The 23,749-nt window shown below is 49.2% G+C and overlaps 2 protein-coding genes across 5 annotated transcripts; one reads left to right on the top strand and one right to left on the bottom strand.

The window, feature by feature from the left end:
* The first annotated feature begins 87 nt into the window (after positions 1–87).
* Positions 88–7,268, top strand: OGFOD1 (2-oxoglutarate and iron dependent oxygenase domain containing 1). 3 transcript variants are annotated; one of them, XM_015873843.1, is made up of 13 exons: positions 88–256; positions 340–485; positions 945–991; positions 1,058–1,158; positions 1,805–1,921; positions 2,345–2,436; positions 2,937–3,065; positions 3,398–3,511; positions 4,138–4,217; positions 4,347–4,636; positions 5,486–5,608; positions 6,305–6,363; positions 6,598–7,268. In XM_015873843.1, exons 1-13 carry the CDS (start codon positions 103–105, stop codon positions 6,757–6,759), a joined length of 1,614 nt encoding a protein of 537 aa, XP_015729329.1. In that variant the 5' UTR covers positions 88–102; the 3' UTR covers positions 6,760–7,268. The 3 variants fall into 3 exon arrangements, with proteins under 3 accessions (XP_015729329.1, XP_015729331.1, XP_015729330.1); XM_015873845.1 differs by lacking the exon at positions 88–256 and having other exon boundaries at positions 373–485; positions 871–991; XM_015873844.1 differs by lacking the exon at positions 88–256 and having other exon boundaries at positions 374–485; positions 749–991.
* A 4,018-nt stretch (positions 7,269–11,286) lies between these two features.
* On the bottom strand, positions 11,287–23,748 carry BBS2 (Bardet-Biedl syndrome 2). 2 transcript variants are annotated; one of them, XM_015873841.2, is made up of 17 exons: positions 23,550–23,744; positions 23,248–23,475; positions 22,286–22,411; positions 21,981–22,043; positions 21,311–21,388; positions 19,615–19,719; positions 19,011–19,097; positions 18,158–18,293; positions 17,116–17,255; positions 16,434–16,578; positions 15,427–15,598; positions 14,730–14,859; positions 13,912–14,043; positions 13,683–13,820; positions 13,126–13,238; positions 12,296–12,444; positions 11,287–11,739 (listed from the first exon to the last, which is right to left on the bottom strand). In XM_015873841.2, exons 1-17 carry the CDS (start codon positions 23,664–23,666, stop codon positions 11,633–11,635), a joined length of 2,166 nt encoding a protein of 721 aa, XP_015729327.1. In that variant the 5' UTR covers positions 23,667–23,744; the 3' UTR covers positions 11,287–11,632. The 2 variants fall into 2 exon arrangements, with proteins under 2 accessions (XP_015729327.1, XP_015729328.1); XM_015873842.2 differs by lacking the exon at positions 11,287–11,739 and having other exon boundaries at positions 12,336–12,444; positions 13,108–13,238; positions 23,550–23,748.
* Between the last annotated feature and the right edge of the window lies 1 nt (position 23,749).

The following is a 23,749-nucleotide window of genomic DNA, read 5'->3' on the forward strand; positions in this document are numbered from 1 at the left end:
AATCGTAGGGCGCCCTACCCCTCTCCCCGCCCCCCACGCTCTCTGATTGGCTCGGCACACGCAGGGACGGCTGGGATTGGTAGTTCGGTGTGCGGCGGCGGCATGGGGGCCAAGCGGCGCGGAGCGGCGGGCGGGCGCGGTGTGGAGAAGCGCGGGCGGCGGGAGGTGGAGGCCGAGCTGTGTGCAGCCATCGGTGATGTGGAGCTACGGGAGCGGGCGGCAGCGGCCTGGGACGGCGGGGAGCCGCTCCGGCACGGTACGGGATGGGCCCTAGGGGGGGTCTAGCGGCTTTCATCCTACTGCCGCCTGCCGAACTGACCGCCCGCTTTGTCCCCGCAGAGGCCGTAGCGGTGGAGCGGGCCCCGTTCCGGCACGGCGTGTTGCGCGGCCTCTTGGCCAGCCCGGCATTCGCGGCGGCGCTGGGCGATGAGCTGCTGGGCCTGGGATACAGGGAGAGACGGAACGACCTGCTGACAGTGCACCAGGTGGGACGGGACGGGAGCGGGGCTGAGCGACAGGGAGCACAGAGTGCACTGAGCGACATAGAGCACAGAGTGCACTGAGCGACATAGAGCACAGAGTGCACTGAGCGACATAGAGCACAGAGTGCACTGAGCGACATAGAGCACAGAGTGCGCACTGCCTGCAGCCCGCAGTGCCACAGCAACACCACTCTGGGACACCCCAGCGATGGTTGACACCCCCCCCCTCCCCGTTGAGCTGTGCCGTTGCCTCATTGCTCTTTCAGAGCGCAGATGTTCCCCAATGGCCACCCTGACCCTCTGACAGAACACGAGGCCATCGCTCTCACCTTATCACTGTCCCCTGGGAGCAGAGGCCAACCCCATCCTCACCACAACCTCCTTTTAGGGGTTGCAGAGCCGTGAGGTCTCCTTCAGCACCTTCTTCAATGCTTTTCTCCATCTCTCCCCATGCTGCCGCAGTCCGAGGAGCTGGGGGCCAGGCCGGAGCCCCACGTCAGTGCACTGAGGTAAGGCAGCAGGGTCCACGGGGCAGCACATCCTGGGCCTGCCTCACCCTGTGCTTTGCTCCCCAGGCGGGCGCTGAGCGGGACCCTGCGAGCGTGGCTGGAGGCTGTTACCCACATTGAGCTGGAGCCCTCCATTGACATCTCCTGCGCCAAGTATGAGAGCACAGGTCAGTCTGCCCACCAGCCTCCTGACTCCACATGGCACCACCCAAACCCCGAGTCTGAGAGCAGCGTCCTAGCGCTCCCTCAGCTCTGGAGCTTGGGGCTGAGCCCACCACCCAGTGAACCACAGCCTGTCCCTAACGCCTCCTGACCCTTCCCCATTACTGTGGTCATGCTGCTTGCAGCTGCAGCAGGGCCCAAGGCTGGTATTCCAACCCTGGATGGTGGCTGTTCCATCCAGGCTATCTCACCCCTTGCATGCACGTTGCTATGGCAGGCAAGGAACACTTGTACTGCTTGTAAGTCTTCTATGCAACCAACTGCTCAATGCTCAGGGATTCCCTTTCCCTCCACTGCAGCACAAACATCTTGCAGGGCAGCTGTGTATCAAAAAGCAGACCTTGGTTAATCCACCCACTGTGGTGGGTGACAGGAATTGTATTTCCACATCTTCAGAGTAGGTTAATTACAGTAAAATCCCACAGAAATTAACCTTGTGGTGTTAGTGCTGCCCTTCCAAGAACTGCATTTTCGCCTCTCAGCATGTTCTTTCTTGTACAGTTGCAGGGAGAAAGCTGAGAAGCAACCACTGAAATTAATCATAGGTATACTCAGCACAGCTTTACTGTAGCAAACTGTGTGTTCTTGCAGATGTACTGCTGTGCCATGATGATGAGCTGGAAGGCCGGAGAATTGCTTTCATCCTGTACCTCGTGCCGCCATGGGAGAAAAGTGACGGAGGGACACTGGACCTGTTCAGCACAGATGGTAAGAGCTCAGTGTTAGTTGACTGAAAGAGATGACCTTTGTGCACCCACCCCTCACAGCAGTTCTATGAAGAGTATTTCCTTCATTCAGAACTGATATGTAGATAAAACTTGCACCTTGCAGAGGGGGTTGTAAGTCTTTGTAGACAAAGCCACAAAGCCAGTGGGTGACAGCAGATTTAACAAAGAGGGGAATCCTTTTTTTTTCCAAGAAGGCGGGGTAGAAGCGATGCCAATAACTGTGCTTGGGACTTAAAAGGGACTAAGTAATTCCCTTTCCAACAACAGAAGTCCTCTGATTTCTCATCAAGCCCTGAGCTCCAGCCCTTATGCTGAAGTATCCCACCAGTTAGCCATGAAGTCAGAACCATCAGCTGCTAGTAAGTTCAGTATCTTAACCAGAGTATGTTTTCTTCCTCCTCAGAACACTTTCAGCCACAGCAAATCGTGAAGTCATTGATGCCTTCATGGAACACGCTTGTTTTCTTTGAAGTGTCTCCAGTCTCTTTCCACCAGGCAAGGAGCTGCCTTTTTTCATGTCTTTATTCTTGTCTCTGTTGTGGCTATTTGTTCTTTGTGCTGTTACAGCCCTGGGTGGAAGGAGAAAAGGGGAAGGGAGAAGCATGAGCAGTCAGAATAGATACTTATGCTAAGTGCTGTGCATTAAAAGCTTATAACTTTAGGGAAGACAGAAGCTGGCAAAGCCAACTTTAAGCTGTCAGCCTAACTCCGTCATCTTGGGGGAAAGAAAATCCTACCATTACTTCCTAGCATAGAATAGGGAGCATAGAATAAAAGGTCAGGTGGGGATTTTGGATATCTGCAAGGGACTCGAGCATCAACATTTGTTTTAGCTCTCTCTCTATGAACAGAGAATAATCCAGCTTCTTGTAGCCCTTGGCTGCCTCCTCTCTGAAAGCAGTAGGTTCTCATGAGGGATGAGTCTGTGTAACCAATTACAGCTACTCCTTTCATGTTATGTATTCTAAACTGACGTGCTGCTGATGTTGTTCCAGGTATCAGAGATTCTGTCGGAGGAGAAGTGCCGCATGTCAGTGAGCGGCTGGTTTCATGGCCCCCCAATAGAGCGACCTGCACGCTACATCGAAGCTCCCTTGCCCAGGAGCCCACACATCCCCTACGATGTGAGTAGCCAGTGTCCACTGAACTGCATTTACCTTTCTTTCATGTCTCTCAAATACCTGTTCAGGACACGTCAGTGGTTGGAGATGCTTTAAACATTAGCTTATCCAAGTCTCCTTTTTGATTCCTGTCCATAAATTTGTAGATAGTTTCCCTCCTATATATCTCTCTATATATATTTTATTCTGTCCCCTGTGCATGACAACAGTAGTATAGAGAGGTCAGCAATGGAGTGGGTGGGTGGAATGTAGTACTATGGGCAGCTGGGCAAAGAGGAATTGGGGAAATGCTTTTACTTTTGCAAATATGTTGTTCACATCCATTTCCTTTCCAGCATGAAATCTTGTATAAGTGGGTCAACGTAGTTTATTTGGACATGGACTCCCAAGCTCAAATCCAGGAGGAATTTGAGGAGCGATCAGAAATTCTCCTGAAAGATTTTCTTAAGGTGAGCTTTGTGCTTCCTTGCAATGTGGTTACAGGGCTGGTAGTGTCCTCATGTCATGCATGACCTCCCGAAGTCCCTTCCAGCCTCAGCCGTTCTGTGTTTCTGTGGATAGATAACCACTGCCTGCCTGTACACTGCTGTGCAGGGATACATCAAAACCTATAAGCTTTGCTTCAGCATTCTCATTTCCTGCTGGAAACAAAGCAGAAGGATGGAATCACATCATCCTTCCCATGATAACCAGAGTGTTCTTATCTAAGCTGCAAGAGCTTAGGGGAACTCACCTGTATGTGAAACAAACAACTTGCTGTGACTTTGGCTTACTTGAATGGCTGTGTTTCTCAAGGCTGATTTACCCCTGGTTTGCTGAGCATCCATATCTCAGCGAAATTGCATTCTCACCCAGCCAACAGTTAAGTAACATTTCATACCTACCAGGTCATGGCCATTAAAAATTCACAGTGCCCACCCAGACTATGCTCTTCTATTCTGCAGTCACTGGGAGACAGGCAAGTTAAAGAAAACATTGAGAATGCCTTATATGAGAGTACAGGATGGCTGCTTGCACTACACTGAGGGAGACCTGGGGGCTAAGGGTTAATGTTTCAGAACTCTTTCTTTCCTAGAAAGAGAAATTTCAACTTCTGTGCGAAGCTTTGGAGAACAAAGACATCCACTGGAGTAGTCGGGGGCCTCCTAATAAAAGGTAGGAAATGACAATGCTGTTCCATTGATCACACCAAGCAGGAGCTGCCATGAGGCTGCACTGACCAGTGCTGCTGCCATGGATGTGGCTCTCATCGATTCTCTGCTGCTGCTATTTGCTGTCTTCCAGACTCTATGAGACAGCAGAGGAAGACAGCCTCCCTGACATCCTGAAGGACTTCCTGCAGTTCTTGCGCTCAGAGGCCCTGTTTTTACTGCTTTCCAACTTCACTGGTCTAAAGCTGCACTTCCTCGCCCCCTCGGATGAGGATGCTGGGGAGGGAAGAGCAGCAGACAGTGCTGGGCACAGCAGTTCCAAAAGTGAGGAGGAAAAGACTGACCAGCGTGCTGACAGCAGTACCAGTCAGTCAGACCAGCCTGACAACATCTCTGAGGCACAAGACAGTGAGACACAGAATGGTAAGTAGGGCAGCAGCAATGTGAAAGGACTTGAGCAGGATCCTGTCGTTAAGGTTGTTGGCAGCAGACCCAGAGATTTTCATGGAACTGGGATTTCACCTTGTACTGCAGTGAGCACAAGGTACAAATGTATCAGGTTTTTTTTAAATGCTAATCTTACAAGTGATTAGACATAAGAAGAAAAAGGAATTAAAACCCAAGACTTACTTCGTACAAAGACTTTGTTGTTGTTGTTTCTATTTCCCTGGCTTGTCATTTTGCCTTTTTTGTTGCCATATTCTTCCTGTGTAATTGTAAACTCCCATAGGAGGAGGTCATAGTTTGAGGCTGCGTGGATTGAAAACTGACTAGAGCCGTGAGAACATAAAGACTTTCCCAAATTCTGATGTACCTATCTGAAAGTTCAGAGTGCTGCTTTCCTCCCTGCAGTGTTTGCGTGCTTTCATAGCAGGCAGGTTACTGGCTTTTGAAGGTTAGAGCTCTAGTGTAGACCCCAAAGGAGGGGGAACAAAAAAGAAGGAAGAACTGGTTGAATCAAAGCACATTGCTTCTGGGAGCTGTCAGAAAGCAAAACTTACCCGGGTTGGAAGGGCCCTCAAGGATCATGTAGTTAAACCTTGCATCTGTCCATCCCCTGTTCCACACTGTTCGAAGGACATGACTTAGAGCCCCCTCCAGAAAAGAAGTTAACATGAGATCTGTTTGACTTGTTCTTCCTTTGCATTTTGCTGGGGCCAGCAAAGACAGTATGGGGGCTTCCCCTCACACACCTTGAGCTTTGCAGGAGTCAGCTACAGCACATCCTCATGGCTTTGCCTGGCTGCTGGGATAATCTGCTCCCTCCCATAGGTTCGAGTACCCCGATGTGTGCAGGGGAGCTGCGGCGCTGGACCAATGGGCACTATACTCTAGTCCACGACAATCAAGCAACTGAGTTTGCTCTTGACCTGCTCTTCTACTGTGGCTGTGAAGGTAAGCAGACAACAGACAACATCCTCATCTTCACTCCTGTGTTCTGTACACAAAGATTTGGGATTGTGTCTTTGCCTGAGCTGCCTGTGTTGCAGCCAGGAGGTGGCGTGTGGGTTTGCTGGGGCAGAGGGAAAGGACTTGGGCCCAGTGTCTTTACTCTGCTGGGCGGTGGCTCTGAGCACAGTGGAAGGGCGGGTGGCCAGAATTCCTGTTGAAAGCATTGCATTTTGCCTCCTTTCTCATCAAAACTATCACTGCCTCCAGTTCACAAAGCCTGTTTCTTTTTTTCTAGTCACATTAGGTGTGTCAAGGCATTTCGGATTGATTGCTAGTTAGATAATGGTGAAAACAAAAATATACACACATGCATTTTTTTATTAGATTAGCTGAGAATGCATAGGTGAAACAACCTGGCACGTGATTGTAATTATACTGGAAGTTTGCTATCTGCTAAGGCAAAACTGTGGGCAGCAGAAAGCCAAGCTACCTTAAATGGCCTGTCTGTGCTAAAAGGCAAACCTGGTACATTCAGTTCTGAATGTAAAAGGAAAAAGATAGACCAGAAGGAGGTAAACAGGGGACGGTCCTGCTTCCAGTCACTGTGCAGTGTGGAAGATAAAAGCTGTGTCTCATACAGGAGGGCTGTGAGGAGTCTGGACAGCGTTCAACTTTCTAAGAATCTTTTTCTCTTTTCAGATTGGGATCCTGCATATGGTGGCTTTACTTCCTACATTGCTAAAGGTGAAGATGAAGAGGTAAGGAGCTTGGCTGCTAACTGTTAATTAGATAAAAATTAATTACTTAGGGCGGAGTGGCATGATTACACTTGATCACAATGCTAACACAAGATGAAGCTGTTGCACTGGAGCCTTGTGCCTACCCTTGAGCTTTCTGCCTGAGCTGTAGCTCTTTGGGGGCCCAGCCCTGGATTTGGCTTCAAGAGGCAAGTGGTCAGTGACTAATTTCCTCCTTACTCTCACCTCTTCCAGCTGTTGACTGTGAATCCAGAGGACAACTGCTTGGCCCTGGTGTACAGAGACAAAGAAACTATGAAGTTTGTGAAATACATCAATCATCGCAGCTTGGCACGCCTGAAAAAGCACCCGAGCAGAAGAGCATTTTGGGATTTCTCATTTGTTTATTATGAGTGATGGCACGATGACCATCATACACAGAAAATGGTGGTGCTGGCTTTGGGGCAGGGCCGTGTCCAAGCATTCAGCTGGGCCTGCCTGAGCCCAGCCAACCTTCCTGATCCTAACTTGATCATGCTGTATGTGAACTATGTCCTACTTAGGGGGTCTAGGTGACTTTTGTTATTAACTGTAAGTGGAAATCGTGTCTCCTGACTTGGCTGCAGTGTGCACTCTTAGCTGTTTTTAATGGTACATGGAGGGTGCCATCCCTGTGCAACTGATGGCTTCCCAGCCCTTCTCTTGTGGAAATGAGATGTGTGGGATGAGTCTCTCCTCTGGCAGGGTGAAAACTAGAAGCGCACGTGGTTCCAAGTTAATGACTTTTGTTGTTTTTAAACAAACACGTCAGTTAAATGCTTATGACTGTAGTTCAGCAAGTTGTTATAAAATACTCAGGACTTTTTCTGGAATTTAACTGTGTTCATCTTTTGTAGTGGCAGAAATAAAGGAGCTGCCGAGGGAAATGAGAAGTGTACAGCTCTGTGGAATCGTGAAGGAAGAAAGTGAGGCTATAAAGCTGCTGGCAGTGGCAGCCTGGCCTTGGCACTGTAACAGGAGCACAACTTCATTATGCTAAATGCTGAGCAGACAGACCCAGATGGAGGCCCTACTCCTGTGAGTTTACAAGTTAAGCAGTAGATGAAAGAAGAGACCCACTCCTATGTTCTTTGCCTGTGCCTGTACTTGAACAGCTCCATGCTTCAGATCTGAAGGAGCTGTGGCTGCAGTCTTGGAGCAGGAGAGGCTGGGCTGGTAGCAAGAACTGCCATCTTACCAACTCACATCTTTTGGCTCATCATCCACAGCAGGAGGATTGCTAACAGTGCATCCTGTTGTCCAGTTCCAGCTCTGTCCTGCAGTCTGCTAGACTCCAGCCTGGCTTCTGTCACTGGAAGTAGGCTGCTCAGATCATTCCAGGTAGCAGGTATGAAAGGAGGGCAGCCAGCTGGGCAGCAAGCACCGTGCTGTAGGCTTGGCCCTGGCATGCACGTGCTTGCCTAATACTTTGCTGCACTCAGGAGAAATGCAGGTGTACTTTCAGGTCCCCCAAGCCAGCCAACAGAGGCCTTGGGCTTGCAGCAAGCTGGGAAGTGCATGTATTTTTATTTCCTCCTGCTTCTGTTTGATCTGGAGAGGGTGAGCTGCTTGGAGCCTATCACTCTGGTTCCAGGCCAACAAAGGTGGTGTAAGAGCACAGCTAGCAGCAGGGCACCAGCAAGCTTCAAATAAGGCAAGTTGTGTTGGCACAGGCAGCAAGTACCTGGGGCCTGACTTCATGACTGTCTTCTGAAACGGATTAGAAAACACGTAGGCCTGGGAGCTCTACATGATCTTCATTGTCTGATTTGTTTCCCTAAGCTGGCTTCTGTGTGTACTGCACTCTTTTAACATTCCTTTGCTGTTCCAAACTGCTTACAAAGACAAGGGGCTGAACCTGGAAACACATGCTGTAAAGAGCACGGAGCTCTTAGTGCATCGCTAATTTAGGTTAATTTCTGAAGCACTTTCTTTGCAACAGCTTTTATGGGGACAAAAGCCCTTCCTGGGAGCAGCTGCAGCAGAAAAAGACGAGTCATGGGAGTTCTCAAATTAAAACTAGGTTTGGGTAGTTTCAAACAAAGGTTACAGATCTGATACCACAGCTGCTCACAGAAAGTCACTTAGGCAAAGCTGGGAGTAAGTTAATTAACAAAAAGAAACAGCATAATCGTCTGCAACGTCAGCCTAAGAGTGTGTTTGGTCTTGGAATAGCCTACCAGCAGACTGTGCCTTTTGAAGCTCTCTTTTTAATAATAAATGATACACTAGAGGGCATGGCAGCCCCTACTCAAGCAAGGCAGTTATTGAGCCCAGGGAAACACCCTTCTGCCGCAGGAGGCTGAGATGAAGCCACTTACAAAGGTAAATTTGCAGTTACCGCTGAAAAAAAAAAATAAAAAACCCAACAAAATGGAGTAGGTAAGGGATTAACATGGCGCAGTGTGAGCAGCTTTGTGTCAAACAGCCTCTTGTGTCAGTTACCAGCTCAGCCCTGTGAGGATGCATGCGTGGCTGCAGCAGGAAGCCTGCTGTTCTATGCAGGGTACAGCAGCTTCTGTTACCCAAGTGCTGTGTTACTCCAGTGCTTCACAATATGTTTCTCAGGATCTGGTTGTTAACAGGATGGGAAACAGAAGCAATTCAATGCGGATTAACCAGAGAACAGGCTGAGGGAATGATTTCTGCAGTCATAAACACAGATATAAGTGCTGACACCAGGGATGCCACGCATTAGGATTAACAAGGTGAACAGCGATCCCTGGGACTTGGAGAACGTGTGTCTAACGTGAGGTAACCTGTTGCCAGCTGTCAGTTCCCATCGCTTTGTTTGTTCTTCAGCTCCAAACCGGTACCTGAATTAGGTCATGGAAAATCCCTGCTTCTCAGCTCCCTGTTGAGAGGGCAGGGATCCAGCACAGCGCTGCTGCAGCACATTGCTCAGGCAGCAAATGGACCCTGTGGGGAAATACAATGCCTTTAAGCAGCTTCAGTGCAGGGCAGAATTCCAGACAGGTGCTGAATGTCGCAGAGCTCCATGGAGCAAACCCAACTCCCAGTGCAGCATCGTCTCCTTGAACAACATACAGTTCTACTGGTGTGATTTCAGAGGTTATTCTGTGCTTGAGCAGTGGCTTAATGGCTGTAAACAACCCCCCGGAATGAGAACTGGATGCTACACAACAGCCCTGGAGGACTGACCCTTCCCAGCACAAACTGTTGGCCAATCATTTCCTGGTGCAGGTTCAGCTGGACACTGTGCTTATGTCAACTTGCTGCTGTGTGCCAACCAACAGCTGCTCTATGTCAACATGCAACTGCAAACCTCGGTGTATCACTTCAGTTTCCTGGATGCAGATTTCACATTTGGCAAATATAAAAGCTGCTTTTACTGGAAAATAAATGACAAGTTTGTTGTTGGAGGAAATCAGCCACAGCCAAAGCCTGGACTGTGACCCACGGACTGCCAAGCACTGACAGATAGGCTGCCAAGAGCAAAATAAAGCTGGGACTGGAAGTGCCTGGTGAGCAGCCCTGGAAATCAGGCTGATGGGAAAGCTGCTTTCTGATCACAGGCACTGTCTGATCACCGAATGGACTGCAGGAATGCTACTAAGCAAGCATTACAATTTTGAACATAAAGAGCAAAAGAAGAGCTGGAAACAGTGGGAACAAGTACAGCAGGTGGCAGAAAGCCTGAGACTTGTGCCAGGAGACTGTTCCATAATCAAGTCTTAGAGTTTGCTCGCTTAGAACAGCATGGGTGGCTCACCTCCATTCTCATCAAGAAGCTGAATTTGACTAACAACCACGTTCCTAAAGAATTCAAATGAGCTCCCACTGCTGATTTGAAGCAACGGAGATCCATGCATTTGGCAGCTCAGTTCTCCATCTTGAAAGGCTGAAGCCCTGGCAAGGGACTGTTCTGGAGATTAAAACACAGTGCAAGAATTAATTTTCCCATTCAACTTGTTGCCAGTGGCTGCAGCAAGCAGTGGGCTGCTGGTTTTAAATCAGTTAGCACGTAAGAGACAGACCTCCAGGAGGTGAGTGCTGCTGACAGCACTGAGAAGATACCCAAGAACCCCTCTACAGGTGATGGGTGATGGGCTGCCTCCTCCCCACAGCATAGTGCAGACAGGATGAAGGGGCAGGAGCTGGGAGCTCTGGCATTCAGCCTCGTCCTGTTCAGGCTATTTTTAGCTTCTAGGAGAAATTTGTTTTGACAGAGGTTCTGCACTATGTTCACATCTAACCTACAGCTTTTCTGTAATGTATAAATCTGATTTGAAAAGATCCCACAACTAATAAACAGTTTTGAGCCAGGGGACAAGAGATTTATCAGGACCTGCTCCTGATCCCATTACATACTGATAGCTCTTTTCTATACAAACCTGGCTGTGTATTTTGTTTTCCTCATTCCTGAAATACACCCTTGCCCACCCCAGCACCTGCAGCTTTACCCAGCAGTACCACCAACAAGCAGCTGAACACAAAGCTTCCTGCAATGTGGGTGTGGGGAGTGTCAGGTAGGTATGAAACCAACCACTTCCTGCCTTCCTATCCTGGAACCCAGCAGCTTTCAACCACTTGGCTGCAAAGCCAGAAGAAGTTTCCCTTTGGTGCAGCAGACTGCAGTGTACCAGGGAAGCAGCACATCCTTGCAATGGAACCAGGGGTCTTCTGATGCAGGATAACTGCAGTGGGGAGCACAAGCTGACACAAGTTGGAGGCAAGTTCCAGAAACTTGATTCTGAAGTTAGCAGACTCATAGTCCTGTGTTTAAGTCAGCTCCAGGTTCCAATGTTCCAATGCAAACCCAGCGACAGACATACCCTCAACACAGCATGCGCAGAGATCAGTTTGATTATGCAGCAAAGCTAACGAAGCGTTTCATCTTTCAGCAAATAACCGTATGCATCACCCCAACTAAATCAGAACAAAAGCAGCCAAACCAGTTTATGTTTTAATGGGAAAAAACTGATGCCCACTACAGAATATATTAAAACACACAAATAAGTTACTGTATGAAAAATAAATGCTTCACAGATATACCTCTGCCTTACATAAATACTACACTTGAACTTAAATCTGGTGCACTGTTCAAGAAGCCTCCTGTCCTCTGGCCTGCAGAAATAGCATTTCTGGACCGACGCTTTAACTAACGTCCAGCCTTTGCTATGACCTCACTCTGCAACAGAGCAGGGAAGGAATGAGATGCTTGTTGGTTTTGGTCCTACAGCTTGGAAACACCAGCACTACGCAACTGCTGTTCCTCCCTCTGGTTGTTTTAAGAGGACGCGACCCCCGAACGCATTATCCTGAACAGCGTGTTGAAGTTGTTGCTTCTTATTGCATCCCGGCAAGCAGCGATCACCTGTGCCTTAGGTTTGCCAACTGTGAAGTGAAAGAAACAGAAAATCAATTAGAAGGAGAAAAAATGCTGGAAATACAAACGAGGCTCACAGTGCAGGGGTCTCTCAGAACACTTCTAAGCAAACAGTGAAGTGCCACCTTGCCTTTTTGTTACAATAAAGCCCTTCCTTGAAAGCATTTTCCATAGTTCTATTACAAGGCAGTTTGAGGGACTCGTTGGAAGGGGAAAGCTACAAATATACAACAAAATGCATCCTTCACCAAAGGTTGACAGGACCAGTACAATATAGACAGACAGTTTTCCTGTGTTGATAGCTCTTCTTTTATTATTTTCTTAAACTGAGCCAGCTATAAACAAAGAACTGAACCAAAGCCATTGAGTTCTGTACCACGCAAAAACTGAAAACCTTCCTCAGCTTCCTTCCCAAGGCACCAATCTCGTTCCCCATCACAGGCAACTGTCTGCATCTGGGCAACCAAAGGCCACTTCTACCACTTAAGCAACCCAGATGATCTGAGATACCTTATCAGACTCAGTGGGACCCTAGACTCCCATCCGCCCTACACACACACTTACCACGTAACTGCCCAGCCCTCTGGATTGCTTGATTCACTGCTTTCAGGTTGCTCAACAGCTCTGTGTGATTGTTGCAACGAATTTTGTATTGATTTATCAAATCCCTGTTCAGGTCATACAGCTCGACGTACCGTGTCTTCACGTTTTTCCTGGGGGGACAATCAACACAGTGAGCTGAATCTCTGGGGACATAAGAGTAACTCCTGGCCTGTCCATAGCAAGGTGCAGCAATGCACAGTTGTGACGGCTGCCATGGTTAGCTGCGTGTCTGCAGCTACAGCACCACAGACCCACCTAGACATGTTGGTTAACATCATTACTGAACAGGAAAAAAGAAAAGGAGGCCTATTTTGGTAGACTCTTTATCCAGATGCTGTTTTCTCCAGTGAAAGTAAAACAGCCTGGCAGGATTCAGACCTCTTTACTGCTGCCCTTGGCAGCCAGGGCAGGAAACAAGCAGAGCACAGGATGGCACAGTGAAGGGCTGGAACTGAACATTTCAGTCTCGGCATTCTGAAAGGTACACACACCAGAGTCAGCTTTCAGTTCCTCCTCCCTTTAGTGAATCCTTTCTAAAGTATCACCTTCTCAAGGCCAGTTCAAGGCCAAAACCTGCCTTCTTGCCTCCCCCAGGCCAGCTATCCCCTAAAAAACAGGTTACGGCTCAATGACAGCTCATGGTGGGACCAGCCAAGGTACCAGCTCTGCTCAAAGAGCTGTAACTGGGCATCTCTCCCACTACACAAATGCTTTTGTGCTTTTTTTTTCCTGCCTGAGAAGCAGAGACTGGCTGTTCTACACCCAAAACATACAAGGTGGCAACTGCTCACATGTCTCCCAGAAGTCGAGCATCTTCTGCCTGGACCAGCATGACACGGATGAGGTTGGAGCGGTCGGCCATGTCAGCAGTGAGCCGCTGATTCACCGAGTGGTGCTCATCCACCTGGCCAAGGCAAACACCCATGAGAAAAGGCCTTCAGGCACTCTGGGCACAAAGGGAATTGTTTAAGCTACACCTCATCTTGGTGTAATAGGAAATAACATCCCACCTTAACCAACCCAGGACCATCCTCCTTTCCCTCGCTCCCCAGCTGCTGGATCAGCACCTTTTACCCTACAGAACGGTGCTCAGGATGAGATGCACACCTTACTCTCTGTCCCAAATCCACAGCTCAGTCTCCCACACAACATATTTACATTATTCTGAACATGCAGCTACTGGGGACCAAGACCCTGCTCCATATAACATGCAGAACGTTGGGGGTACCCCTCATCCTTTGCACAGAGTATTTAGCAAATCACTGCTGGCTGATTTACACAAGGAAAAAGCAGTTTTGGAGATCCTTAGTTTTCTCCCTTCATATCGACACCCCCAATTCCTTCTCACCTTTACCAGCACTTTCCGTAGCTCCTCGAAGTATGCAGGGAAATCTGCTTCCACCTGCAGATCTTCAATGGCCAGAAAGGAGGCCATGGACTGGATGATGTCACCAGCTAAATCAATATCATCCGTGCAGATAGAGATCTGTCAGAAAGGACAAGAAAGCACTTACATGCTCTTCCGTGCCAAAGTATCACCCAAAACTACTCAGCAGGGCTGCCTGAAGAACACTCACCTCTCCACCATGCTTGATTTTGATGAGGAGCTGGCCTGCATTACGAAGGGAAGTGAAGCAAACCTGAAAGGGAGCACTCTGAAACTCTGCATCCTCTGGTAGCAAGAAGCTCTGATTCAGCCACACAACAATCTTGCAAAAAATAAAACAAAGAGCATCAGCTGTGCATGCAGTCTGGAGAGCCATGCAATGGCCCTACATGTGCACGTGACACCAGGGCTCCGCTTGGGTTATCTTGGGAGCTCCATTCACTCCAATTCATCTCTTAAATGAATGTCAGGAACTCATTCTGATGGGAGCAGTTGGACACCTGCTCTGAAGTAGAATATTTGCAAGAAAATCAAATCTGACAGTAGGAGACCACAGCCAAAGCCTGAAAAGTAAGACCAGTCCCAGAAACGGGAGAAAGTCAGGAAGCAAAGCTGCCTTCCACTATAAGAATTTAAAGGAAAGTTTTCCTCTGTCTTGGCTGTTTGTTTTTTTGGTTTTTTTTTTGCCTTTGACCACTTAATATGGGAAGAGTCATACAAGTATAACAGAGACCCATGGGAACAGATGTGGGAACAGATGGGCTCTCATCAGTGCTATCAATTTCAGATCTTCCAGAACCAACACTACAGCTCCACTGCTCACCTGGCAGGTACCTGAGCCATCCTCTGGGCACTGTGTTGCCTCTATCCTGCTCTCTGCAGAACTCCAAAGGCCAGAAGTGCATAATAATATTTGTTCTTGGAAATCAAGCTAACCGCAGTCCCTCCATGTGCTATGAAGAGCACTATCAGTGGGACCAGGAAGCAGGCAGCAGAGCAAACACTCACCCTTTGTGGCCTCTCATTCGTTGCACAGCTCACAAAGCTCAGCGGCTCCGTGGCCGAGTCCAGGCTGCTCAGGGCATACATTGAGAAGCGGGGGAGCTGCCTGGTCAGCTCAAACACATAGAACTGTGTGCTGGAAGAATCCAAAAGGAAAGAGGATGGTTACTAACATCGCAGTGACTTGCCTCCTTTGAGGCCTGCTGGGTCTGTTATAGCTGAGTATTTAATATCAGCAGCTCCCAGTGATGGAATCAACTGCTCACAACTGGAAAACAGCTGGAAGCTGTGGGAATTGGAAATTCCAGGCTTATAACATCCCTGTATGAGGCTGAATGATTCCTCCCCATTGCCTATGTTTTCCATAATCCTTCCAGCAAAATATAAGCTTACATTTAAGATTCTACTACATAACTGGATGATTTATTGACAGTTTTGGCAAAGTCCTCACTCACTGCTCCCTTAAAGGAAGAGCTGGAGCACAGCAGGACCTTATGAGTGCCCAAAGAAGAGCCCAGGAGCACAACATAACAAGTCTGTTCAAGAAAATATTCCAGCTCTCCATCCAGCATTGGGACAATTGATGCATCTGGGACTTAACAGTACAGTTCCAGTGGGACAAGTATGAAGCCACACCATCACTGTTTGCTGTCACGCACTTGTTAGCTCTGGAGACCAAGAGAGCTCACAGCACAAACCTCACCTGTTCCTGTAACCCACAAAGGCTTTGATGTGCAGATCCACAGAGACGTCTTTGGGTGGAGCGAGTGGAACCCGAACACAACCTGAGAGGTTCTGGAGGCCAGGGTGTACCACGTGGCTCTCTCCTTCAAATATGCCCTCAGCAAAGATCAGCACAGCACGAATGATTGTGTCTTAGCAACAAGGGGAAAAAAAAGAGTTTCTCCATTAACAGCTGTCCTGCTGCAACAAGCTGCCATGTTCCTCAAAATTAAGCACAAGCAGCTCTCCTGAACTGCAAATGTGCTCCAGATGAGCAGCACTACACCTGGAACTGCCTACATCCTCAGCGCACCTGGTGCTGGGTGACTCTGCTGACTTGGCTTGGTTCCTACCCCAAGCTGAGGCCCAGTTGCATTCACACAATGCCTGCACCAACACGGCCTGCAGACACCCAACACAACCAGAGCTCCAGGCTGCGGCAGTCCCCACATTCCATACCCTGTTTACCTGCACACTGCACAACCCACCCATGGGCAAGCAAGACTGGCCATGAATTTCTGGGACAGGTGCTCCGCTTGCCTCAGAGCACCTTGCCTTGCCTCAGGTTGCCTTGGCAGGTTGGGTTTGGTTGCTTTTCATAACAAAAATGCTGTTATGGATGTTTAATCCCTTCTACAGACTGCAGCACTCAGCGGTGGGCACTTTGCTTTCACTGGGGAATGACAGTACTCTCATTAATGTTTACAGTCAACACAAGGAGTGCTGCAGAGATCCCCAACACTCATTTCACCCAAGCTAAGTGTTAATTGCATCGGAAAACAAAACACAATGAGAAACAAATCCCACCCAACTCCTCACTCCCAAAGTCCATCAAAGGAGCACAGCTCAAAACCACGGAAAGAAAGCAGCCACAAAGAGGAAATTACAGAGAGTGAAGGGGAGACAGGCAAATCATCAGCTAAATATAACTGAATGTTTGCATGAATTTACACAAATAAGTGGCAGAGGTTGCAGACTGTGGCTCACCGTTGGTGGTGGAGATGCACAGCTCCACGTGAGCAGACTGGCTGTCAGAGCCCAGGTTGACCGACAGGGAGGTCTGCAGCTGGGTGTTGGCTGGAATCACACCTCTCTGCCCATCAGCATCCTTCAGCTGAGGGCTCAGCTCAGCCTGTTCCAAAGCACAACACCCTTCAGAATCACAATCCCCATTTTCACTCTATCAAGCTAAAAGATGGCACAATTTCAATCGTAAGCACAGTTCCATGTTTTGCTACCATACTCATTTACTCTTTCAACACAAGCCTGTTTGTTCCTCAGACTGTTTTGCAAAACCCTCCAGTTCTGCACCTTCCCCATGGAGCCAACAGCACACCAACACCCTGGCAGTGCTCCTATGCAGCTCCTCTGCCTCCCAGGTTGGCTCAGGCTTTAAAAATTACAATTTTCAGACATAATTCGATGCTGAACTAAAGCCTGCTCTATTGAGCTGCTCCAGCAGGATGACAGGGCAAGGAGAACGTGACTTCTTAAAGTAAGAAGAGCACACTCTGCACTTGCACAAGGCAGCAGCAGGAATCCCAAGCAGACAGTCTCACTTCTGATTACAGGTTACAGCTCTGACTTGTCCAGACTGCCTCACGACCTCCGCCCACCTTTATAGCAATGGGAACCCAGGGCTTGGCCCCACACACTGGTTAAGTGGTACCTTTGTGTTTTCCTCATAGTTTCTTAATTCCAGCAGCAGGTTTTGTTTCTTTTGACTAAGTTCTCGGATCATGTCCTGCTCAGCACACGTATCCATCAGGTTTCCCTTCATCTCCTCACCTCCTGGCAGATAGCCCCGCACTGCACAGAAACAAACACACACACACCTGACACTTACATACAGAACACGCTGCCCAACAAGGACAAGAGACCTTCACAACTGCATACAGCCTCGTGGGCAGGCTTGGGATGGGGGTTACGTGCTGAATCCCAAGTGGTGCACTTCCCAGCAGCCTGAGGTTAAGACAGACAGCAAAACACTGTGCTATTTCACAGGACAAGCTTCTGTTCCAAATGGGTTTTGCTGAATCTGTTTGTCTCAGGCCTCTGAAGCCAAGCAGCTGGATAATCACACCACAATCTCTCCTGGAGCCATCACATCACCCCATAAATCCAAACTGAGCTCACTTAAATACCTATGGTTGTATCTGCTGCCATTCATAGCAGCGAGGTGTCACTTCTTGAAAGTCTGGTGGGATAAAACCAGAAGTTCTGCAGCCTCTGAAGAGCATTTTTTCAGGAAACAAAGGGCTGTTAACACCCAACACTTATAATACAGTAACTATTCACAAAACCAAAATGCACACATCCTTCTCTGTCCCCCTTTGGCCACTGTTAAGCAGCCAAAGAACATCACAGGAAAAAAGACCTCCCGTATATTCATACTTCACACTGTTGCCTGAAGAACCACAGTTTTTACTGAGTATATTTCTCTTAGGATGGGACTTTTTCATTTAGGCAAATGGATTTTGATGGCAGCTTGGATCATAGTGACTTACACACTGATTACCACAGAGAAGGCGATATTTGACATCCCGTTTGTAGATAGCCTAACACAAAATCCCCTTCACTTCTCATAAAGCCAAGGGAATTTGGCACACAAAAACGCCTACAGAACAGAAACAGAGGTTAGATCATCTGAGGTGACGTGATACACCTGACACCGCTGTGTGCTGAACTGGTGTCTTGAACAGCCCTCCTACCTTCACCATCAACTGAACAGCAGATTAACTGCATGCTCCCATCCATCCTGTAATCCCCCTCCACCACTCCTGCAATCGAGGAAGCAAAGTTGTCCTTAAAGATGACTTCCCCCGTTCGGTCACTGCGTGCATCAACCTGGAACATCACAGAGATAAGGGACACTTCAGGCCAACAGGTGGGGTAGGGCCTGCAGCTAAAAAAAGGGGCACAGCCAAGAGGGGTGCTGACTTAATGTTATACACCTAATCCAACAGAAGTTACAACATATCTGGGCTCTAGGCTGCCAGCTTGATACGAAGTTAATTAAATTCCCCTAGGCTAATGAGAGTAATGAGAGCTGCTATGAAAGGAGATTTACCAAAAAAAAGAAAAGAATTGGCAACCAGAAGAGCCATTTTTGGCAAAGGGCAACACCAAGCAGCAGGCTTAAGAGCATAGACTGAGCTGAGCTGCGTGGAATGCCTCGACATCAGATTAAACAACACTTTGATGGATTTACACTAATCCTAACACAGCCGGGACTGCTGCCGCTCCCCTCTCACATAACCACTTGTTGTGTCCCCTGTAGCTGGAGAACATTAAGGAAATGCAGCAGATGATTAGCATGCGCTCAAGACAAAGCTGAAAAGAGACAGGGGAGAGCTCTAGGATGTTGCACATGATCTTTGCTACCATAGAGACAGCTTACCACACCTTAGCAATTCACTCTGAAGCAAGCACAGGAAGGTTTGCTCTGGCTGATCCTGCATTTGGCAAGGAGTCCCCAGACAAATTAGGTCGACTGTGACAGCTCCCCAAAAGTCTTTTTAATAAGTTGTCTGTTCTGCTCAGGAACTCAGCCTGCAGACCCACCTTCCCATTGGACCAGCCGGTGATCAGCTCACACACACCATCAGAGTTCAGGTCGAACGCGTGGATGCTCATGGCGTGGTTCTTAGACTGAGGATAGAAAACAGCACAAACTATGCTTGGGTGCAGCTTTGAACCTGACACATGCGAGACTCTGGGGAATGAGTGTACAGAGAGGAAAACCAAGCTCTGAACACACACAACGTGAGAACGTTTCAGTGTCTGAAAAACAACATACTGAGTTCATAACACAGACAGAGACTTTTTCCAGCACTGAACTCGCACTTCTCTGCTGCATCTCTGGTTGCTCGGTGACCCCACAAGCTGGAGCAACACTAAACGTACAGTTTGATCAGTGTTAACTCATCACCAACCATCCCAAAAGAACTGAAGGAACTGATGTGCTGTTGATTTTGCTATATAAAAAGGGATACATTCTGTAATATGATAATTACATCAATTACATAATTACACGACATATAAACTATGCTCAGTAGAAAACGTCAGACCATCTCTGGAGTCTGGGTAGCATCAACAAGCAGAGATTAGCTACCAGCCCCCGGGAGGCTTCAAGCTCTCAGTGCTGATACTGCAAGGCAGGACTGACCTTAATCCTCCAGTAGCGAGACGTCCTGTCATACACTCCCACCGTGCCATTGGAAAGAGCATAGCCAAAGCGACTGCCATACATGGGGCTGAGTGCAGTCACAGTCTTGTAGGGGGAAAGGGAGAGAACACAGCAGTGAGAACACGCCAAATTCTGCACCCCCAGGACTACAAAGTCTCCCCCATCAGAACTGTGCTCCATTGGAATTTAACTGTAATTAACACCACTGTGTGGAGCACAAAACACCAAAGCAACTGCTTTTCAGACGCAGTTTAACCCAATCAAAGGCCTGGCAGGGTTTCCTCGCACAAGCTGCGTTGCTGGTGTTAGCACACAATCCAGTACAGATTGCCCTCGAACCGCGTTCTCCGACCAAATATTTATGACCACAAACAGCAGCACAACAGCTTGCAGGATTCCTGTGGTCTCTGGTGCTAACACCCAGAAGCTGCTCCCCACACACAGCGCTCCCTGGAGCTTCAGGACCTGAGGATGCCAAGGAGCTCAATGTTACCTGGGCTGGGAAAACCCGAGAGATATTATTGGGAGAAAATCTTCGCCTGAGATCAGCATGATAAAAATTAACAGCTCCCACGGTTGGGCTTCCTCTGGAAGGCAATGAGAACAGCAGGCCAGATATTACCTCAGCAACAGCTTCGGGGAAAAACCTGAGAGTCACAGCCCAGATTGCTTCTCACTTCTTTTAAGACCTATTACCCCACAGCTCCTCACTAAGCAAGGCCTCTCCGTGCTTGGAACGTGGCCCTTTCCATCAGAAATAAACACCAAGAAGGCAAACTACTCAAGTCTTCTAAAAGGAGCACGATGCACATGGCCATTGCCCCTTCCTTTTAGGCTTAGGTGAAGCTGTGTCCTTCCAAACTAGAGCAGAAAGACTGTAGTAGGTCTAAAGGCTGCACAGGTGTGAACTTAAAGCAATTTAACCACAGAACTGGAAACAAACAGCACGTGAGAGCCACAGTCTGCTCCCTTCCCCTGAACCAGAAATCACAACACGACCCTGGATTGGTTATCAGAGAGTGGAATGTCCCATTTCCAATGCCTGGCTCTAATCCCACCTGCAGAAACAGCTTCCTTTCCTGGAACGCTGCCTGCTCTGCTCCTTGAGAGCTCTTTGTAAACAGTTTAATAGCTAACTAAGCCTTCCAGTCCTAACTCGGGCAGCAGGGAGACCTCAGTTTTTCAAGGACAAAGCTCTTAATGCAGGTACTAAAAAGGCACAGCCCTGTTTATACAGCCTGTGTACAACACAGATCCCTTCACCCTGCTGCTCCCCACGTGGACACATGTGGGACAAGTGACTTCATCACAGTGAGAATGGATTTGGGAACTGCAGCAGAGGACGTTCCGTAGCTCAGAAGGCACAGAGCGTGTTAGCCATGAGGCCGTTCCAGGAACACACAGCCCTTTGGCCAGGGCCCCGATTTCCAGGCAGGTCAGTCATTCCCTCAGCCTGGTTAAAGGTTTGTAAACAAACACGTCAGAAACCTCGTGCAAGTGTTATTAAAGGTGTTGTTAAACATTGACTTTTGCAGCTCCAGAAGGACAGATACGTTGCCAAGTAGTCGACCATTTGCCCACACAATGCATTTAGACCAGAGTAACCACAGCAGTTTTACGCTGTGTTTTCAGTTCCAACCCCCATCACAGTAAACATCAGCTAGAAGTAATTTACCTCTGTTTCCGACATTTCTGCCACGATCTCGTCTTCTTTAAATACTCGGATATCAAAATCTTCAGAGCCAACAAGAAGCTGCAAAAATAACAGAGAATCTCAAAACCACTGAATCAAAGAGGTGGGTGCCCTACTGCACAGCAAGGGCAAAATCACAGAACCACAGAACGGCCTGGGTTGAAAAGGCCCACAATACTCATCCAGCTCCAACCCCCTGCTGTGTGCAGGGTCACCAACCAGCAGCCCAGGCTGCCCAGAGCCACATCCAGCCTGGCCTTGAATGCCTGCAGGGATGGGGCATCCACAGCCTCCTTGGGCAGCCTGTTCCAGTGCGTCACCACCCTCTGGGTGAAAAACTTCCTCCTAATACCCAACCTAAACCTCCCCTGGCTCAGCTTAAGACCATTTCCTCTTGTGTTATGCTCCTTTCAAGGCAAGTCACTAACACTGCCAGGACCCAAAGATGCCTCATTTCCCTCATTCTAAATAGTGCCGGAGAGTGGTGCAGCTCCATGAACTGAGCCTCTATGCCTTTTTCTGCCAGGCTGCAGCCTGAAAAATGGACAGCTTCCCTCTGCCCATCACCTAAAGCAGATGGCCTCACTAATCTTCCCTTCACTACAACACCACCAAACCTGCTGAATTCACACATAATTGGCTACAAACCAACCTCATTTTTGCCATCGCCGTCAAAGTCACACAGTGCCAGGGAGCGAACGTTGTCTCCTGTAACCTGAAATGAGAAAGGCTGCCTTCACTACTGAGGGTAGAGGCCAAAGGGTGAAGCACTGTTATTACTGTCGACATTTGAGTGCAATGAATACAGAGCAAAACACAGATTTAGCTCTGAAATGAAACAAGAAAGCTGCTCAATAATATAATTATTAATTATCATATTAAAAAACAAACAGACCATGGAAATTCATGCCATCAGAAAAGCCTTTCAATAGAGCCAAGGCGCTGTGTGTACCCTACCGTCCAAAAAACCTCATTTCCTTCATAGTCAAAGCCTTGCAGGGCGCAGTTGCCACCAATAATAGCAAGAGGCGATGGGACGTCCCCCAGCGCTCCGAGCACAATTGCATTGGCTCCATCTGAAACCTACAGAGGGACATCGAAGGAGTAAAACAAAGTGTGAGGCATCAGAGCACACCAATAAAAGAGCTCCTGACATCACTGTGCTTCCTGGGGATGCACAACGGCACCTCCATGTACACAGCCCTCCCACTGCATGGAGCTGCTCACAGCAGGGGCAGCACAAGGACAAGCATCAGTTTGGGAAGGGGCTAACAGTAACAATAACTGAATGATGACACAACGTGTGAAGTTCAGCCCACAGCTTAACCAGGGCGAGGGCTCTAATTGGGAGAGCTGAGCTGTCAGGACAGGTGCACATGCTGACAGCAGAGGGATGCTCTAATGGAGGAGTTGCACTGTTGCCTTGAAGGCCTCTTCAATATTCTCCTAGCAGTCTGTGATTCCTCAGCAGCTCCCACTGCTCTCGGCCACCCCATAACTCCCACCGCTCTGCAGGACACGGACAGGTTACACCAAAATGGTCCCACCAGCTCCAAACGCCCATTAAAACACCAGATTCTGTCCTGCAGTACATCATGCTGAGGACAGCCCGCTCACACACACACAGCTGCACATCCTACACTTCTAACTACTGCACCATGAAGTCACTGAGGTTGGAAAAGCTTCTGAGACCCCCAAGTCCAACCATCAGCCCAGCTCCACCTGCAGCCCCAGCTGCCACAGCTGTGTGCTCCTGGATCACCCCCATGGATGGGGACTCCCCTCCTCGCTGTGCCAGCCTCGCACCACTCCAGGAGCAGAATCTGGTCACAGCACCCCCTCGCTGCTCCTCCACGTCCTTCCTTCGACCGCATCCCTCGGGTCGCGCTACCCGAGCCCTCCCCATCACCGCCACTCGCCTCTCGGTAGAACAGGTCGGAGTTGAGGTGCACGTCGTACGCCAGCAGGTGTGTGCGGGTGCCGACCAGCAGACAGTCCCGTCGCAGCGCGGCTCGGAGCGGCCCGGCCGCCACGCACGTCACGGCCTGGTTGATGCTGAGCAGCGACACGTGCGTGTCCTGGATGCTGGGAGCGGCGCGGCTGCCGCCCGTCCTCGGCCCGGGGGCGTGAGGGCTGTGAACGAGGACCTGCGGGACACCGACAGGGCGTCACACCGGGGATGCCGGGCCGAGCCGGGCCGTGCGGGATCCCGCCCCGTTACCTTCCCCGCCTGCGTGGCGGCCGCCAGACACGGGTGCGCGCCGTCGAACCGGCCCAGCGCCACCGTGCGGGGCTGCAGCTTGTGGCTCAGCTTCAGCGTGAACACCGGCACCAGCATGGCGGCAACCGGAGCCCAACGGAACCGCCCGCAACGGCACCGCGTCACGGGGCGGGGCCGGGAACCGGATAGGGGGGAGTGAG

Source organism: Coturnix japonica, chromosome 11 (genome assembly GCF_001577835.2).
Source record: "Coturnix japonica isolate 7356 chromosome 11, Coturnix japonica 2.1, whole genome shotgun sequence".
Lineage (NCBI taxonomy): Eukaryota > Metazoa > Chordata > Aves > Galliformes > Phasianidae > Coturnix > Coturnix japonica.

Excerpts from the sequence above, each read along its gene's own strand:
- OGFOD1 (XM_015873843.1), top strand. The coding sequence starts at position 103 with ATGGGGGCCAAGCGGCGCGGAGCGGCGGGCGGGCGCGGTGTGGAGAAG. Across the intron at positions 992-1,057 it reads CCCCACGTCAGTGCACTGAG|GCGGGCGCTGAGCGGGACCC; the intron begins GTAAGGCAGCAG and ends TTTGCTCCCCAG. Across the intron at positions 6,364-6,597 it reads CTAAAGGTGAAGATGAAGAG|CTGTTGACTGTGAATCCAGA; the intron begins GTAAGGAGCTTG and ends CACCTCTTCCAG.
- BBS2 (XM_015873841.2), bottom strand. The coding sequence starts at position 23,666 with ATGCTGGTGCCGGTGTTCACGCTGAAGCTGAGCCACAAGCTGCAGCCC. Across the intron at positions 18,294-19,010 it reads CCGGCTGGTCCAATGGGAAG|GTTGATGCACGCAGTGACCG; the intron begins GTGGGTCTGCAG and ends GTGATGTTCCAG. Across the intron at positions 16,579-17,115 it reads ACTATGAGGAAAACACAAAG|GCTGAGCTGAGCCCTCAGCT; the intron begins GTACCACTTAAC and ends GCTTTGGAACAG.